Source organism: Scyliorhinus canicula, chromosome 1 (assembly GCF_902713615.1).
Source record: "Scyliorhinus canicula chromosome 1, sScyCan1.1, whole genome shotgun sequence".
NCBI lineage: Eukaryota > Metazoa > Chordata > Chondrichthyes > Carcharhiniformes > Scyliorhinidae > Scyliorhinus > Scyliorhinus canicula.
The window spans coordinates 304,926,341-304,946,122 of NC_052146.1; the positions used below are offsets into that span (position 1 = coordinate 304,926,341).

The 19,782-nt window shown below is 42.9% G+C and overlaps 1 protein-coding gene across 4 annotated transcripts in view; it reads right to left on the reverse strand.

The window, feature by feature from the left end:
* Nucleotides 1-19,782, reverse strand: part of LOC119976369 (collagen alpha-1(XII) chain-like) — a 370,037-nt gene that overhangs the window by 202,995 nt on the left and 147,260 nt on the right. For all 4 annotated transcript variants that reach the window (XM_038816870.1, XM_038816860.1, XM_038816879.1 and 1 more), the window contains 2 exons: nucleotides 17,620-17,762; nucleotides 622-751 (listed from right to left, as the gene is read on the reverse strand). In XM_038816870.1, the coding sequence (XP_038672798.1) occupies nucleotides 622-751; nucleotides 17,620-17,762 (273 nt within the window). The remainder of the gene's footprint in view (nucleotides 1-621; nucleotides 752-17,619; nucleotides 17,763-19,782) is intronic.

A 19,782-nucleotide genomic window follows, 5' to 3' on the forward strand; every position in this document is an offset into this window, starting at 1 on the left:
TTTGAAGGAGATTGTGAGGTTGATGCCAGATATTAACTAGTTTGTGCTGTGGATTTGGCATCCCTTTGGCATCACATTGGGAAAACTCCAAAACCCATTCCACTTGAGTACACTTGCAGTGGCTGTGGGGATAATTTTATTCTGTCAGCCCAGTCTGAGTTTAAACCAAATTCATGGAAATAAAAGTATTCTCTTCAGATCAACTGTCGATTGAGAATCAGTTAAGGTGATTGAAAGGGAAGCTATTATTTGGGAGGTTAGGATATCAAGCATTACTTAAGCGGTAGCGAATTTGGATTGTCAAGGCAATATCTCCTGGTTTTAACCTAACACAGCAGATGTGAAGCTGTCAGGCTCGGATGGGTGTTTGGTTTACACCCACTCGACTTTGACGCACACATTGAACCTTGGCCCAAACCCACCCGTTTCCTGAAGGTTAGGTTAATATCGTGAATAGATGGTAATTCAAAATGGTGCAGCAGGATCAATGGACCGAATGGCCCTCTTATCCACCCCCGCCTCCCCTGCCTCAAACCAAAGATCCCTCAGGAGGTGTAATTTCTCTCCCTCCACCATAGCTCCTGCAGATTTAGCAATCATGGACAGGGATATCAAACGTACTTGTTCTGCCATTGCCAATAATCTGTCCCCCATCTCCAGCTCTGGAAACGGACACGACTTTGATGGAGTATGGCGTGTCTGGATCCAACTTCTGTAATACCACACTGTTCTGTCTGGCACCCACAGTGACCTTGAAGAGAAAAAAAACCTTGGAGTTAAACATTCAATGGACATAACTATGACTAAAATGATGAGTAAACCAAAAGGCACCAGGGACAGAGAAACTATTCGAGGAATAAGTGCAGGATCCCCCATCTCCACCAGCACAAACATGGAGCTCAGGTTAGACAGCAGGTTGGTAATTGCATCCTTACTCCTGAGTCAGAAGGCTGTGCTTTCAAGTCCCATTCCTGTAATTGAGCATAAAATCAGGCTGACAGAGTACTGAGGGAATGCTGCACTGTTAGAGGTGTTACCATTCAGATAAGATACAAAACAAAGGCCATATTTGTCCTCTCAAGTGGATGGAAAAAATGCTGTGACACTATCTGTAAAACAATGACAATGGTTAGCACTACTGCCTCACAGCGTCAGGGACTCTGGTTCAATTCCAGCCTTGGGTGACTGTGTGGCGTTTGAACGTTCTCCCCCTGCCTGTGTGGGTTTCCTTCGGGTGCTCCGATATCCTCCCACAGTCCAAAGATGTGCAGGTTAAATGGATTGACCGTGATGAATTGCAACTTAGTGTCCAAGAATGTGCAGGTTAGGTAATGGGGATAGGAAATGAGTCGAGTGCTCTTTCAGAAAGCTGGTGCCGATTGGATGAACTGAATAGCCACCTTCTGCACTGTAGGGATTCTCTGTCTATCATGAAGGAGGACTCTCTGCAATCAAGGATAATATTTATCCCTCAACCAGCATCAAAAAAATAGTCAGTCATCAATTTGCTGTTTGTGGGATCTTCCTGTACACAGAATGGCTGCCACATTTTCTACATTACAGAAGTGGCCAAACAGCAGCAGGATATAATTCGTTGTAAAGCATTTTGAGACATCCTGAAATTGTGAAACAATGTTTTCTCCACAACTTTTGCTGCAAAGAATATCCAGAGCCAGCCATTGGTATCTATGCTGCCTTAGCAATGTGCTTCAGCCCAAACAACCATTGAAATGCCTTTCATATTATACTCACGCCATCCGGCCTTAAAGTGGAATTGCCTATTTAGTATTAATTCAGACAGTGGCTATTCTTCTATCTTAGTTGATTGTGGGACAAGCTGAGGTTTTGAGTGCTACTGATGTCAGGCTTGCCACATCACTTCACTTGAGGAGAGGCACTGCCTTTGGTAGACAAGGTCTGTTAGCCCGGTACCATCTGCGGGCTACCTCAAACTGACCACTGCTGCAACATGGCAGGACACCAGCTGGAAGACTTATTTTTTCTTAAGAGCAGCCTGTTCCTCACTGGACTTGGGAACTGGAACTAAACCTGATGATGCAGAGCAAGCAGTATTTCCCTTCCCTTAAGTTAAAAGTAGTTCATGATAAATGGCAGCTACTGCAATCTAAATGCAGAAATGTGTGATTCCGTAACATTAACAACCAATATCAAATCTTAACCATGGCTAATCCCTTATCATAATTGAAACGCATGAGTTTTAAATACAGCTTCAAGGCTTCCTTCTTTGCCATGTCTGGATGTAGTTCGTGTAGAGGTACACTGATTGTGAGACAGATATTAATCTAGTTCTAAGAAATTGTTTTGTAGGCGTTCTACAACCGCCCGGAGAAACATCAATTGTTTAATGTCACGAAAACCATGAGGATTTTACAAACAAAGCTCTCGGATGGATTTGTCTTGCATGAACCACAAATCTGCTTCTCATGCAGGACATGGTGCAATATGGCAAAACCCTGAACAACGGGTCACTGAAGATCAGTTAAAACCTCCTTAATCTTGACAGATCAGATGCTGGTTAAAGTAACATTACACAGAGGTTAGCAACAACACAAAACTTTCTGGAAAAGAACTTATTGACAATGGCAAAGAATAAACTGCTGTTTTCAATTTTTACAGCATGCCTTTTTACAAACCTTGAACCTACAAATAGTTGTTGGTATTGTTCAGTGAAGATACCAGCATGAACATAATGAGAACTAGGAGCAGGAGTAGGCCATATGGCCCCTCGACCCTGCTCCGCCATTCAATGAGATCATGGCTGATCTTTTGTGGACTCAGCTCCACTTTCCGGCCCGAACACCATAACCCTTAATCCCTTTATTCTTCAAAAAACGATCTATCTTTACCTTAAAAACATTTAATGAAGGAGCCTCAACTGCTTCACTGGGCAAGGAATTCCATAGATTCACAACCCTTTGGGTGAAGAAGTTCCTCCTAAACTCAGTCCTAAATCTACTTCCCCATATTTTGAGCCTATGCCCCCTAGTTCTGCTTTCACCCGCCAGTGGAAACAACCTGTCCGCATCTATCCTATCTATTCCCTTCATAATTGTATATGTTTCTAAAAGATCCCCCCTCATCCTTCTAAATTTGAACGAGTACAGTCCCAGTCTACTCAACCTCTCCTCGTAATCCAACCCCTTCAGCTCTGGGATTAACCGAGTGAATCTCCTCTGCACACCCTCCAGCACCAGTACGTCCTTTCTCAGGTAAGGAGACCAAAACTGAACACAATACTCCAGGTGTGGCCTCATAAACACCTTATACAATTGCAGCATAACCTCCCTAGTCTTAAACTCCATCCCTCTAGCAATGAAGGACAAAATTCCATTCGCTTTCTTACTTACCTGATGCACCTGTAAACCATCTTTTTGTGACTCATGCACTAGCACACCCAAGTCTCTCTGAACAGCGGCATGCTTTAATATTTTATCATTTAAATAATAATCCCGTTTGCTGTTATTCCTACCAAAATGGATAACCTCACATTTGTCAACATTGTATTCCATCTGTCAGACCCTAGCCCATTCACTTAACCTATCCAAATCCCTCTGCAGACTTCTGGTATCCTCTGCACTTTTTGCTTTACCACTCATCTTAGTGTCATCTGCAAACTTGGACACATTGCCCTTGGTCCCCAACTCCAAATCATCTACGTAAATTGTGAACAATTGTGGGCCCAACACTGATCCCTGAGGGACACCACTAGCTACTGATTGCCAACCAGAGAAACACCCATTAATCCCCACTCTTTGCTTTCTATTAAATAACCAATCCTCTATCCATGCTACTACTTTACTCTTAATGCCATGCATCTTTATTTTATGCAGCAACCTTTTGTGTGGCACCTTGTCAAAGGCTTTCTGTAAATCCAGATGTACCACATCCATTGACTCTCTGTTATCTACCGCTCGGTAATGTCCTCACAAAATTCAACTAAATTAGTTAGCCACGACCTGCCCTTTATGAAGCAATGCTGCATCTGCCCAATGGGACAATTTCCACCCAGATGCCTCGCTATTTCTTCTTTGATGATAGATTCCAACATCTTCCCTACTACCAAAGTTAAGCTCACTGGTCTATAATTACCTGCTTTCTGCCTACCTCCTTTTTTAAACAGTGGTGTCACGTTTGCTAATTTCCAATCCGCCGGGACCACCCCAGAGTCTAGTGAATTTTGGTAAATTATCACTAGTGCATTTGCAATTTCCCTAGCTATCTCTTTTAGCACTCTGGGATGCATTCCATCAGGGCCAGGAGACGTGTTTACCTTTAGCCCCATTAGCTTGCCCATCACTACCTCCTTAGTGATAGCAATCATCTCAAGGTCCTCAGCTGTCATAGCCTCATTTCTATCAGTCGCTGGCATGTTATTTGTGTCTTCCACTGTGAAGACCGATCCAAAAAACCTGTTCAGTTCCTCAGCCATTTCCTCATCTCCCATTATTAAATCTCCCTTCTCATCCTCTAAAGTCCAATATTTACCTTAGCCACTCTTTTTTGCTTTATATATTTGCAGAAACATTTACTATCTGTTTTTATATTCTGAGCAAGTTTACTCTCATAATCTATCTTAATCTTCTTTATAGATTTTTTAGTAGCCTCCTGTTGCCCACTAAAGATTTCCCAGTCCTCTAGTCTCCCACTAACCTTTGCCACTTTGTATGCTTTTTACTTCAATTTGATACTCTCCCTTATTTCCTTCGATATCCACGGTCGATTTTCCCTCTTTCTACCGTCCTTTCTTTTTGTTGATATAAACCTTTGCTGAGCACTGTGTAAAATAGCTTGGAAGGTTCTCCACTGTTCCTCAACTGTTTCATCATAAAGTCTTTGCTCCCAGTTTACCTTAGCGAGCTGTTCTCTCATCCCATTGTAATCTCCTTTGTTTCAGCACAAAACACTAGTGTTTGATTTTACCTTCTCACCCTCCATCTGTATTTTAAATTCCATCATATTGTGATCGCTCCTTCCGAGAGCATCTCTAACTATGAGATCATTAATCAATCCTGTCTCATTACACAGGGCCAGACCTAGGACCGCTTGTTCCCTCGTAGGTTCCATTACATACTGTTCTAGGAAACTATCGCGGATACATTCTATAAACTCCTCCTCAAGGCTACCTTGACAGACCTAGTTAAACCAATCAACATGTAGATTAAAATCCCCCATGATAACTGCTATACCATTTCTCCATGCATCAGTTATTTCTTTATTTATTGCCTGCCCCACCATAATGTTACTATTTGATGGCCTATCGACTACTCCTATCAATTACTTTTTCGCCTTACTATTCCGGATTTCCACCCAAATGGATTCAACTTTATCCTCCATAGTACGGATGTCATCCCTTACTATTGCCCTGATGTCATCCTTAAATAACAGAGCTACACCACCTCCCTTACCATCCACTCTGTCCTTCCAAATAGTTTGATACCCTTGGATATTTAATTCCCAGCTGTGACCATCCTTTAATCATGTTTCAGTAATGGCCACTAAATCATAGTCATTCATGATGATTTGCGCCATCAACTCATTTACCTTATTCCGAATACTACGAGCATTCAGGTAAAGTACACTTATGTTCGCTTTTATACCTCTGTTTTGAATCTTAACACCTCGATCAGTAACCTCTGAAGTTATATTTCCTCTTAACTTTTCTCTTAATTTTCTTTGTCGTTGAACCCGACAACCTGTAACAACCTGTCGCGTTGCTTACCATTTATGTTTCTACTTCCCGTTTATTCCTTTTAGTATTACTGGGCCTATTCACTAAGCTTCCCTCAGTCACTGTACCTTGTACTGTCGCCCTTTTTGATTTTACACTATGGCTTCTCTACCTTACACTTTCCCCCTTACTGCCTTTTGTTTCTGTCCCTGTTTTACTACCTTCTGACTTCCTCCATTGGTTACCATCCCCCTGTCACATTAGTTTAAACCCTCCCCAACAGCTCGAGCAAACCCCCCCCCCCCCCCCCCCCCCCCCCCAGGACATCGGTTCCAGTCCTGCCCAGGTGCAGTCCGTCCAGTTTGTACTGGTCCCACCTCCCCCAGAACCAGTTCTAATGCCCCAGGAATTTGAATCCCTCCCTCTTGCACCATCTCTCGAGCCATGCATTCATCCTACCTATCCTGACATTCCTACTGTCTAGCTCGTGACACAGGTAGCAATCCTAAGATGACTACCTTTGAGGTCCTACTTTTTAGCTTAACTCCTAACTCCCTGAATTCAGGTTGTAGGATCTTGTCCCTTCTTTTACCTATATCGTTGGTGCCTATGTGCACCCCGACAGCAGGCTGTTCCCCCTCCCCCCCCCCCCCCCCCCCAGAATGTCCTGCAGCCGCTCCGAGTCATCATTGACCCTTGCAAAAGGGAAGCAACATACCATCCTGGAGTCTCGATTGCGTCCGCAGAACCGCCTATCTATTCCCCTTGCGATTGAATCCCCTATCACTATAGCCCTGCCATTCTTCTTCCTGCCCAGCCGCGCAGCAGAGCCAGCCACAGTGTCATGAACCTGGCTGCTGCTGCCTTCCCCTAGTGAGCCATCTCCCTCAACAGTATCCAAAGCGGTATATCTGTTTTGCAGGGAGATTACCTCAGGGGACACCTGCACTGCCTTCCTACTCTTGCTCTGTCTCTTGGTCACCCATTTTCTATCTCCCTCAGTAACTTTCACCTGCGGTGTGACCAACTCGCTATACGTACTATCCACGACGTCCTCAGCATCGCGGACGCTCCAAAGTGAGTCCATCCGCAGCTCCAGGGCCGTCAAGCGGTCTAACAGGAGCTGCAACTGGACACACTTCTTGTACGTGAAGGAGCCAGGGACAGTGGACATGTCCCTGAGCTCCCACATCGCACACGATAAGCATGACACGGGTCTGGGATCTCCTGCCATGTCTTAAACCTTTGGTTAACTTCAACAACTACAATTTTTTTAAAAACACAAAGGAAAAAATAAATAAATATACCAACGAAAAGAAAAAGAAAAAAAGAAAAACTACTTACCAGTCACTTACCAGGGATAAAAAGCACCTCCTCCCCACCCAGCTTCGAATTCCCACCTAGCTTCAAATTCCCAAACTCACTCTTAGCTGTGTCTCACTCTGGCTGTGTCTTCTCTGGCTGTCTCACTCTAGCTGTGTCTCACTCTGGCTGTGCCTCACTCTGACTGTGTCTTCTCTGGCTCACTGGAAGAACTCATTGGGAGTGAGTTACAAGTTGCTCTTTTAAATTAGCCTGAGTTGACTCCTCTCCCCCGCCTGCTTTTAGATCAAAGTTTAGATCAAAGAAGATCTGCAGTTCTCGAACATGTTAGTTGACACAGCACACCAAAGGAATGTCACATGAATTCCAGCTCATTTTATAAACACCTGAGCCCACAGCCCAGGGTATGTTGCTTTGGGCTTATTCCATGATATGGCAGGCATAAGATGGCATTGGCAGTTTCTGAAGGGTAATCCATTTGATTATTCTCGTAAGCATTGCTAAAACTGTTTTGTGAACTGTCCCTCCAATGTCTTGCCTCCTCTAGGGAGGGGACTGTTTGCCTCTCTGGCGTCTGTCACATTATCACAGCCTGCCATGGAAGAGATGGACAACAGCTGGAACTGTCAGCTTGGCTCTGCTGGCTAAGGAATTTCTGGAATTTCACTCCCGAGTGTTAAGTAATGGGTTAAGAGACATTCATATTAGTCTCATTTATGTTAAGTATCCAAAAATTGACACTGATATGTAAAGAGGCTTCAGGTGGCCTTTATGTCAGGTGATGTGATGATAGAGCTTTGTGCAGACTCTGTTAAAGTAAAATAAAGGTGTTTGTAAAAAGGAGCAGACCCTTTGACTCTTGATACAACAGCAGCTAAACGTCTAACAAATGGTAGCAGAGGATGATTGCTGTACAAATGTGAAGGGTTGAAAGATACAACTTTTCCAGACCAAACCAAGGAGTGAATGAGAAGAGAAAAAAAAGATGTATGGCTGAACCAAGGAAAGGGGATCGTACGACCAATGGAGAAGTGCAGTAGTTCTGTGGACTAAGGTGGCCTTGGGAAAAAGAAAACAACGTATGGCATTGGCTCTTTCTCTACCTTATGACAGTAAAATACGAAGCAAAGTGTTTTCTGAGCTGGAATTGGAAGAGTTAGACTCAAAAGAAAGTCTGGAGACTCTATTACATAATATGGATAAGATTTATAAGAAGGATGACTTGTTAAGTGCCTATGAAGCATGTTCGGATTTTGATAGGTTCTGGAAAATAGGGGATTTCTTCTTTGAAGATTATATAATGGAATTTGGCAGACTATATAAAAGGCAGCAGAAACACAACCTGGAATTTCCACAGTCTGTGTTGGCCTATAAATTACTTGACTGTGCTAGAGTGAGCAACATGGATAGGCTCCTGGTTTTGACAGGAGTTCAGTTTGTGGATAAGGATACCTTATTCAATCAGATGACAGAAGCTTTAAAAAAGTTTCTCAGGAAACATTCGATTCCGATGGCCCTGATGACCCAAATTGGTCAGTCTACAATAAAGCAGAATATGGAAGATACACTACTAACAGGATGGCAAAATCGTATGGCTACGAACAGGTTCCAAGACGATAGAAGGAGATAGGGACCTGGAAATTATGAAGACAGAAACCCAGTTAGAACCTACAATGGGAAGATGAACCCCAGAAATGCACGGGCTATGATGAATTGATGTTTTCGATGTGACTCTCAGTACCATTATGCTTTCAACTGTCCAACACGTTATAATAGTTTGAATTGTTACCAAGTGACACATGTCATGGAAGAGTCACAAGAGGAAAAAGAAAGTGATCGGAAAGAAGGCATTGTCCTATGAGCAAGCAGTTTTACACCAGTAATGAGGGTGTTGGTTGCAGAATCCTTCAAATTGTGCTATATTGGACAGTAGCTGCACATCTACTGTGTGTGGAATTGACTGGTTAAAATGTTATCTGGACTCCTTGAATGCTGAAAACCATAACAAGGTTAAGGAATTTGAAATTTCCACCAGTTTCAGGTTTGGTGATGATAATACTCTGAAGTCCCACGAAAGGGTGGTGATCCCTTGCAATATTGTCGGAGTGAATCATTTCATTAGCAAGGATGTTGTATCAAGTGAGATACCTTTGCTTCTGAGAAGACCGTCGATGAAGAAACTGGATATGGAACAGGATAAGGCAACAGTTTTTGGAAAGACGGTGGACTTTTAATTTACACAGTCGGGACACTATTGTATTCCATTACTGACAAATAATATTTCAAGTACAGTTGTTAAGGATGTGTTAATGGCAGTTGAAAATGGCACTTCAGCTGAAAGAAAGCTTGTTGTATTAAAACTGCATTGGCAATTTATGCATCCGTCTCCTCGGAGGCTGAAAAATGTATTAAAAGGTGCAGGGGTAAGGAATTAAGACTATACTAAACTAATAGAACAGGTTAGTGATCGCTGTGAAGTTTGTAGGAAGTACAGAAGGACACCAGCACGACTGACAGTAACCCTACCTTTGGCCAGGGATTTTAATGACATAGTGGCCACGGACCTTAAGATCTGGGATAAAGCCAATAATATATTTATTTTGCATTTTGTAGATTTAGCAACCAGATTTAGTCAATCAACGATTGTACGAAGTAAAGAAAAGAGAGTAATTCTGGAAAAATGGATAGGGACAGGAATGGGCCCACCGGCAAAATTTCTTACGGACAATGGGGGAGAATTTGCTAATGATGAGTTTAGTGATATGTGTGAAAACGTGACTATCACAATTATGAATATGGCTACAGAAAGCCCATTTAGCAGTGGTGTGTGTGAAAGAAACAGTGCAGTAATAAATCCGGATGATTTTGGCAGATAGACCAAACTGCAAGCTAAATTCAGCTTTAGCATGGGCAGGGCATGCAAAGAATTCATTGCAGATGGTTGGAGGCTGCAGTCCTTATCAATTAGTGTTTGGTAGAAAGCCTAAAATTCCGTCCATTTTGGATGACCAGCCTCCAGCTTGGGAAGGGACTACAATTAGTCTGCCTTTGCTGAGCATTTAAATGCAGTACATAGTAGTAGAAAAGCATTTTTGGAAGTGGAAGTTTCTGAAAGAATTCGCAGAGCTTGAAGGCATAATGTACGGACATCAAAAACCGCTTTTCAGCAAGGAGACATAGTGTACAATAAGAGAAACAATGTTAATGAATGTAAAGGGAAGATCATAGGCATAGATGGCAAAACAATTACTTTGCAACATGGAAATCAAACTGTGAGGGTACATTCAGCAAAGTGATGGGTACTGATTACAAATTTTCAAATTTAGACAGAGTAAACAGACATGATGAGGAACCAAGGACATCTGCTATACATGTGTTACTGAACTATGAGGACCAGTTAACTGATATAGACAGGGTTTCTGTAGAGGAACACAACACTTCTGATGAATTAGAACAGGCCATTATTCCGAAAGGACAACTGCCAAAAGTTGGTACAAGTGACATACCTGCTTGAAGGGTCTAGTCAATGGAAGAATGCTACTGTTATTAGTAGAACAGGGAAGGCCACTAGAAAGTATAAACATTGGTTGAATGTACAGCATTCAGGGGAGGGAGTCAAGACAATAGATTGGGAACACAAAGTTCTAAAATGGAGGGCCCAGAAACGCAGTGCCAGTTCAGATAGTACATCGGATAGTGAACAAGTCCACAGGAAACGGTCGAGAACTATTGAAAGGACATCCCACAGCAGAAGGGAAGGTTCAAGCAGTAGCAGTACAGAACGAGATATCAGGCCGGAGAGGGGATGTAGTTTAGGAAGGTCTCGGAACACGAGTCAGACTACGAATACTAATAGGAGTATCAGGCGACATGCATGTGAGATTTTGGTGGCTTCCAATAAATTAGATGAAAAAGTTATCAAAGATGCCAAACAGCAAGAACTGCATATTTGGAGTGAATTTGGAGTATACACGGAAGTACCAGATAGGGGACAAACAGCTCTATCCCACAGATGGATTTGCCCGGAAAAGGTTCTTTTATAAGGCAAAGGCCAGGCTTGTGGCAAGGGGATTTGAAGAAAATTTAGAAGATCAGGATTTAAGAGTAGATTCACCTGTGGCAGGAAAGGTTATTTTAAAGATCTTATTGGCTCTATTAGCCACAAAGGCATGGGAATGCAAATCTATAGATCTAAAAGCTGCCTTTTTGCAGGGGCATCAGCTCCAGAGAGACGTTTTTCTCCGTCCTCCTGAAGAGGCAGCTAACACAGGAGGGGTACTCTGGAAGTTGAACAAATGTGGATATGGATTCAATGATGCGTCTAGAGTCTGGTATTTTTCGGTAAGGTCAGTTTTGTTAAAATTAGGCTGTTGCCAGTTGAAAGTAGATCCGGCAATGTTATACTGGCTCTATAAAGGAAATCTTTCTGCCATCTTTATGGTGCATGGCGATGATTTTTTGTGGTGTGGGGCTAATGATTTGTAAGTTATTGTAATCTCTGGTTTGAGGAAATAATTCAGGATTGGAAGTCAGGCATCCGGTGCATTTAAATATATTGGACTAAGTTAGGGGCAACTTTACATCAGCAATCTTATTTGGAGAGCATCAGCCCAGAGCAATTAGTTGTGGCCGAGTTTCACAAAAAGACGCAATGGTTTCAAAGATGGAAAAAGAGCAACTGCAAAGTTTAATTGGGCAACTGAATTGGTTAAGTAGACAGACTAAACCGGACATAAGTTTTGATGTCTTAGAGTTGAGTACAAAAATGAATGATCCTAAAGTGGAAGAATTAATCAGAGAAAATAAAGTGTTGGCCAAACTAAAAATGCAGGAGTGTGTTTTGAGGCTCCCGGTTTTACGTTTTAGGCACTTGAAATTCATAGTTTATAGTGATACGTCCTATGCAAATTTATGTGATGGGGTTTCAAACGCAGGAGGTTTTATAATTTTCCTTTTGGGGAACAATGGTAAATGTTGCCCTCTTGTGTGGGGAAACAAAGAAAGTGGTCAAAAGTACTTTGGCTGCTGAGACTTTAAGCCTTGTCGAGGCGGTGGATATGGCCTTTTACATATCAGATATTGACAGAAATTTTGGGATTAGGGGATTTGGGTAATATACCTATTGAATGTCAAATTGACAATAAATCCCTGTGGGAAAATGTGCACTCTACAAAAAGTGTCAATGAAAAAAGGTTAAGGACAGACATCGCAAGTTTGAAGCAGACGTTGGACAGTGGGGAAATAGTAAAAATTAAATGTTTGACAGGAGCTGTCAATTGTTTTACAGAAAGAGGGGCTAGTTCACAGAAATTATTGGATACTGTTGATGAAGGGCGCCTGTTTCTGTGACTGTTTTTCTTCCAAAAAAAGAAAAAAAAAAGAAGGGGAGAAATTGCGTGTGTGTTTTTCAGTTTCTTGTAATTTTTTTCACCTAATTATTTTTTTTCTCCAAGGAAGGGGAGATTGTTAAGTAATGGGTGATGAGACATTCCAATTAGTTGTCTCATTTATGTTAAGTATCCAATAATTGACGCTGATTATGTAAAGAGGCTTCAGGGCCTTTGTGTCAGGTGATGTGATCATAGAGTTTTGTGCAGAGTCTGTTAATGTAAAATAAAGATGTTTGTGAAAAGGAGCAGAACCTTTGACTCTATACAACAGCAGCTAAACGGGCAAGTGAGCAGAGTCAGTAAAATTTCCGACTCATCGTCGCCTGCCTTGGGTGAAATAGTCGTGAATGGCCATATTTTCACTGGACCAGCTGTTTCCACCCCCCTTCCCCCCCAACCCAAAAAGTGAGGATAAAGCCATAGGGGCTGCAAGGCTGTTTAAAAAGCCTGCCTTGGAACTCTGGAACTTTGCCCCAGTTATAGTTGAAGGTTAGGCCCTCAAACCCTACACCTCAGCCCCCACTCACTCCTCTTGCCCTATCCACACCAATAAATGTCCCCACCCACTCTCTATAGTCCCTCATATCTTCCACATGAACAATGTTCCTCTACCTCCATGGTTGCTTGGAGCTTTCATCCTACTTTAGTGCCAACTTTAGTGTCAACCCATGCCCCCATCCACCACCCTTTGTCCATACACCCTCTATGCCATTCACCCAGTATAAACCATGAACAGACCTCAGGACTCATGCTGGGGTGAAATAAAATAAAGTTCAAAGTCACCATCACAGACAGCTAGAGGCTAAAATATGCTCTCATTGATAAAATCCCATTTATATCTAAATACCCGGATCTCGAATAACGACGAGTCAGAATACAGGAGGGATATAGAGAGCTTAGTGGAGTGGTGCAACAACAACAATCTATCCCTCAATGCCTGCAAAACTGAAGAGCTGGTTATTGACTTCCGGAAGCAAAGTACTGTACACACCCCTGTCTGCATCAATGGGACGAGGCGGAGATCGTTAACAGCTTCAAATCCCTAGGGGTGCACATCACCAAAAATCTGTTCCGGTCTACCTACGTCGACGCTACCATCAAGAAAGCATAACAGCACCTATACTTCCTCAGGAAACTGAGGAAATTTAGCATATCCACACTGACTCTTACCAACTTTTAAAGATGCACCATAGAAAGCATCCTATCTAACTGCATCACAGCCTGGTATGGCAACTGCTCGGCCCAAGATCGTAAAAAACTTCAGAGAGTCATGAACACAGCCCAGTCCATCACACAAACCTGCCTCCCATCCATTGACTCTATCTACACCTCTGTTGCCTGGGGAAAGCGGGCAGCATAATCAAAGCCCCCCCCCCCCCCCACCCCCCAACCTGGCTTACTCACTCTTCCAACTTCTTCCATTGGGCAGGAGATACAAAAGTTTGAGATCACGCACGAACAGATTCAAAAACAGCTTCTTCTCCGCTGTTACCAGACTCTTAAACAACCCTCTTATGGACTGACCTGATTAATACTACACCCTGTATGCTTCACCCGATGCTGGTGTCTATGTATTTACATTGTGTACCTTGTTTGCCCTATTATGTACTTTCTGTTTATTTTCTTTTCTTTTCATGTAGTAAATGATCTGTTTGAGTTGCACGCAGAAAAATACTTTTCACTGACCTCGGTACACATGACAATAAGCAAACAAATCCAAATCCAATACTTAGTTCTTTATAAAAACAAACATTTTTATCTATATATCCCCCATATCCAAGACAGTCAATCCCTTAATAATCAATCAAGCTCAGCGCCGAGGCCCCAGGTTCGATCCCGGCTCTGGGTCACTGTCCATGTGGAGTTTGCACATTCTCCCCATGTTTGCGTGGGTTTCGCCCCCACAACCCAAAAATGTGCAAAGTAGGTGGATTGAACATGCTAAATTGCCCCTTAATTGGAAAAAATTAATTGGGTACTCTAAACTTAAAAAAAAAGAAAAAAAAGAATCAGTCAAGCTGTTATAAATGGTAGCCCTCAAACTAATGTTTGCAAACAGCTATTAAAATTGCAAGCACTATTTTTTTCAACTGAGAGACACAGAATGCTGTTTTTTCCCCCCAATCTTTAAAGAGCAGGGGATTTAAATAACGTGACAGTCTGACAGTTTCACAGACTTTATCCATCTTTTACACATATTAACATCTACTCTTAAAAATCGTAAGTCACACACTGTGACTTACTCCAGCCAAAATGAAGTCTGTTTGAGCTCTACACTAAGTCCAAATGGTTGTGCTGGGTTTGGGTTTCCCGTACATGGGGATCATAGCCCAACCCTTTCCTCTACTGCAGAAATAGAGAGATGCCAGCCGACTTCTGGACACGGAGTCACGGTGTCATTTTGGCTAAATCTGGGACTTTTGAGAAACAGGCTGAGCTCTTTGTTGGTGATCTAAGTCCAGGTAATGTAGTGTTACTGTGTGCAAAGGAGAGAGAGTATGGAATGTTAAACTAAGCTGTGAAAACAATGGGTGATGATTAATATGTGCCTTGGGCACCCAAGGTAAAACTGCCAGGATCAGTTGCAACATTGGATTTTACATCTTACCTGGATTTACACTCCATCTAAGTGGCAGGAATAGTATCAAGTTTAATGATAAACTAGCATTCCACCTGATCCAGTCAAATTTCAACTCAACAAGTTATGTTAGAATCATTCCCATTGTTTCCGAGATCCAGTCGTCAATCTGTGGAACAGACCCCCTGGGGAGACAGTGGCAACAGGGAGTATTGACTCCCTCAAATAAAAATTTTAAAACTTCTTCCTTCAGAGGGTAACTGTATATGAGTCACGACATGTGATGAGTATAGCGTGTTGGTGAGGAACAAGGGAATTAGGAGTAATGCTTCGCAAAGCTCTCCATCCCACTGGGGCGTTTCCCTCACTTCTTGCCTGCAGTTTAACCGATAGAGATTCATTTATTTCAATGAATGAGTAGCCAATAACTCCATTATCATTGTATCACATGAGTACCAGAATGATAGAGGTGGATCTTCTTCTACTCTTTAACCAGAGGGTCATGTGTTCATCGACAGAATCAACACTAGTTGGAAATGAGTGGCACGGTGGTTAGCACTACTGCCTCACAGCACCAGGGACCCTGAGTTCAATTGTGGCCTTGGGTGACTGCCTGTGTGGAGTCTCCACGTTCTCATATATCTGCTTGGGTTTCCTCCCATAGTCCAAAGATGTGCAGGTTAGGTGGATTGTCCATGCTAAAATTGCCCTTTAGTGTTCAACGATATGCAGGTTAGGTGGGGTTGCGGGGATAGGGTGAAGAAGTTGGCCTAGGTCGAGTGCTCGTTCAGAAGGCTGGTGCAGAAAAACTGGGCCAAGTGGCCTCCTTCTGCACTGTTGAGATTCTATGGAAACTGTGCTTCAGTGGTTGTTCTGTTTGAGAGGTTGACATTTTTGAGAATCACAGAATGATTACAATGCAGAAGAAGACCATTCAGCCCATCATATCTGGGACAACTCCCTGCAAGCTATTCAGCTAGACCCACTCCTCTGCCTTCAACCTATAACCCTACCAATTTTGACATCTGTTAATGGATCTCAGTACCTTTTTTCATAATGCTGTGCAAACTGAGACAACTGGTTTTAAGAAAATAGGCCAGTAGGAATGATTATTTGTGGTGTTATTGGAACATGCTTGTAACAACCCCTACCCTCTGTTCTTGAAACTGAGATGGAAACATCTGGTAAAACAGGGTAACTTGATGCAGATCTGTTAAGTTTCTGCACAAAATGCCAATAATTTGTTCCCTGACAATTATTAAAGAATCAGCCTGAAATATTAAAGATGCACAAAGTCAAAAACTGTTCCGACAACTCACAACAAGAGATGTCATGAAGGATCAGTTGCGATTTCTTAATAGTTGCGAGCAATATTTTAACAGCAGCTGCCAAATAGTTTTGAAAGTATGAGCATTTCTGCAAAAATAACATGTTAACCTGTAATAACATATCAACACGTGTGTCATTGCACCTGGAATGTCAAACTCCAACTTTTTCCACATCATCAACAAATGGAGAAGTCTAGCTGGATTTTAAACCATTGCACCATTCAGTCCAAGCCTCGGTATTTACATGCGTTGCAAAAACTATTACCAAGGGAAACCTTTGGTTAATGTGCATATTTAAAGGTGAGGAAACTTAGAAAATTGCTTTTCTTTTTGACTGCCTGGAAAGCTTTTTTTTACTCTTTTTTTTTCTCTTTTTATTTATAAACTGAGAGTACCCAATTATTTTTTTTCCAATTAAGGGGCAATTTAGCGTGGCCAATCCACCTAACCTGAACATCTTTGGGCTGTGGGGGTGAAATCCATGCAGACACGGGAAGAATGTGCAAACTAGACACAGATAATGATCCAGGGCTGGGATCGAACCCAGTGTCGTGTTGTTCACTCTGGGGTAACACGGATTGCACACGATGCAGTTAACTGATCAAGTATACACCAAACGTGGGCGTTGGTTCAATATGAGATTTATTGAACTTCAGTAACAAAACACACAGCTGCCTGTGGGTTGACTCTCTACTACTCTAAGTAAACTAACGTTAACTATCTAGACCAGGCTAGCTCTGATCCACGTGTAGAAGGTGTTGAATGATTTGTACACCCTGACTATCACTATAGCTATCAACAGTGGAAAGAAGCAGAATGCCGATGCCTCGTGTGTTTTATAGTTGGAAGCCCCTCTCTGGTGTCCTGTCTTGTGATTGGTCATGCTCTGTTCTGAATGTTGATTGGCTCACCTGGGTGTCTGTCACTGCCTGCTTTTACCTCATGATGTGCATGGGTGCATATTATGACACCCGGGTCCTCAGCACTATAGGCAGCAGTGCTAACCACTGCACCACCCTGCTGCCCATGACTGCCTGGACAGTTATGCCACACTTTTATCTCAATATCCTTGGCAACATATCCAAGCCACTTTATGAGCCATTCAGCCCATCGTAGATGCTCTAGCCATTTTGTCAGGCATGGAAGCTCTCTTTCACCCTGATGACAGCTTTTCCAATTGCCATTTGTTCAGATCCAGGAAAATAGGCTACAAAACTGTTACAGACCTGGTTTACTGTCTCTTACAGATGCTTGCCACATGTGCAACACAATATGAAACATATGAGAGTGGTTCAAAACAATTGGAATTACCATCTCATCAATGGGGTCTCCAGTCATAGGTGCGTAGATAACCCGATAACCACGGACCCGACCAATGGCAGGATCCCACTTCACGGTGAGGCTGTGCGATGTGGCGTTATACACTTGGAGGTTACGAGGAGCAGTTGGAGTAACTGAAGAATAAAGAAACATAATTAACACAAAAACCAAAGACAAGGAAAGAAAGAATTGTCACTTATTTAGCAACTTTTACAACGTCAGGACACCCCAAAGCACTTCACAGCCAATGAAACACTGTGTAATGTTAGAAATGTCACAGCCAATTTATGCACAGCAATGTGGTTGACTCTTAAATGCCCTCTGAAATGACAAACAAGCCACTCAGTTGTATTCAACCGCTACAAAAGGAACAAAAGTGAAAGAAACCGGATGGACCACCCGGCATCAACCTAGGCACTGGAAATGACAATGGCAAACCCAGCCCTATCAACCCTGCAAAGTCCTCCTTGCTAGCATCCGAGAGCTTGTCCCAAAATTGGGAGAGCTGTCTCAAAGACTAGTCAAGCAACAACCTGAAGGAAGCATACTCACAGAATCATACCTTACAGATAACGTCCCAGACACCACCAACACCATCCCTGGGTATGTTCTGTCCCACCGGCAGACAGGCCCATCACAGTGGGAAGCACAGTCAGGAGGGAGTTGTCCCAGGAGTCCTGAACATCAACTCTCAATCCCTTGAAGTCTCAAAGCACCATGGACAAGAAAACATCCTGCTGACTACCACGTACCGTCTCCCCTCAGCTGAAGAATCAGCACTCCTCCATGTTGAATACAACTTGAGGGTGGTAAGGGCACTCTAAGTAGGGGACTTCAATGTCCATCACCAAGAGTGGCTCGATATTACCACCAGAGACTGAGCTGGCCAGGTCCTAAAGTACACAGCTGCTAGAGTAGGACTGTGGCAGGTGGTAACGGAACCAATAAGAGGAATAAACATACTTGATAACTTTCGATGGCGGCATGTCGAGAGAAGTTGCACATTGGGTGGATCCCGCTTGAGATGTATTTTTAAGAGGTTTGAAGTCCGGTCCCGTGACTCGACCAATGTAGTCTACCTCATACGCTGCAGGAAAGGATGTCCCGAAGCGTGGTACATTGGCGAGGCCATGCAGACACTGCGACAACGAATGAACAGGCATCGTGCGACAATCACCAGGCAGGAATGTTCCCTTCCAGTCGGGGAACACTTCAGCAGTCAAGGGCATTCAGCCTCTCATCTCCGGGTAAGCGTTCTCCAAGGCGGTCTTCAGGACACGTGACAACGCAGAATTGCCGAGCAAAAACTTATAGCTAAGTTCTGCGCATGAGTGCGGCCTCAACCGGGATCTTGGATTCATGTCGCATTACATCCACCGCCCACCATCTGGCCTGGACTTACAAAATCCTACCAACTGTTCTGGCTTGAGACAATTCACACCTCTTTAACCTGTGATTATCCCTCTCCCTGGATCTGTAATGATTTGATGACCTGCAAATGCTCGCATTCCAAGCATTGGCCAGCATCCCTGACTTTGTCTATATAAATGTTTCTGAAACATACCTCTCCATTCACCTGAGGAAGGAGCTGTGCTCCGAAAGCTCGTGTTTGAAACAAACCTGTTGGACTTTAACCTGGTGTTGTAAGACTTCTTACTGTGCTCACCCCAGTCCAACGCCGGCATCTCCACATCTTTACTACAAGAACATGTCTCAGACTCAGCTTCTTCAGCATATCCAAGAAAGTTCTCTTGTTCATTCTGTCCAGCTTTGTGGTATTTCTCATAGAGATTGATGCACAAATCAGTTCCAAGTTTGGAGTGTTTATCGTGCACTGCACCCTTGCTCACTAGCTTTCAAAGCTTCCTTCACATTCGACTTTTTAAGTCAATGGATAACATTCCCAAGCTGGATTTGAACCTGACCTCCTACAAAAGCCACCACCAAGAGAGTGGATGAGCAATTTGCATATTGCGAGAAACTTTTAGCCTTGATTTCCCAAAGAACTGTATTGCACTTTTGTTGCAATGACAAAAGGGTGAAGACCATTTGGCCCATCATGTATTTTCCGTCAACTTGTTAGGATCTATTTGGCACATTCCAAAATTGCATAAAAGGGAAAACATTTGCAGGGTTCTAAGGAAAAAACAAGGG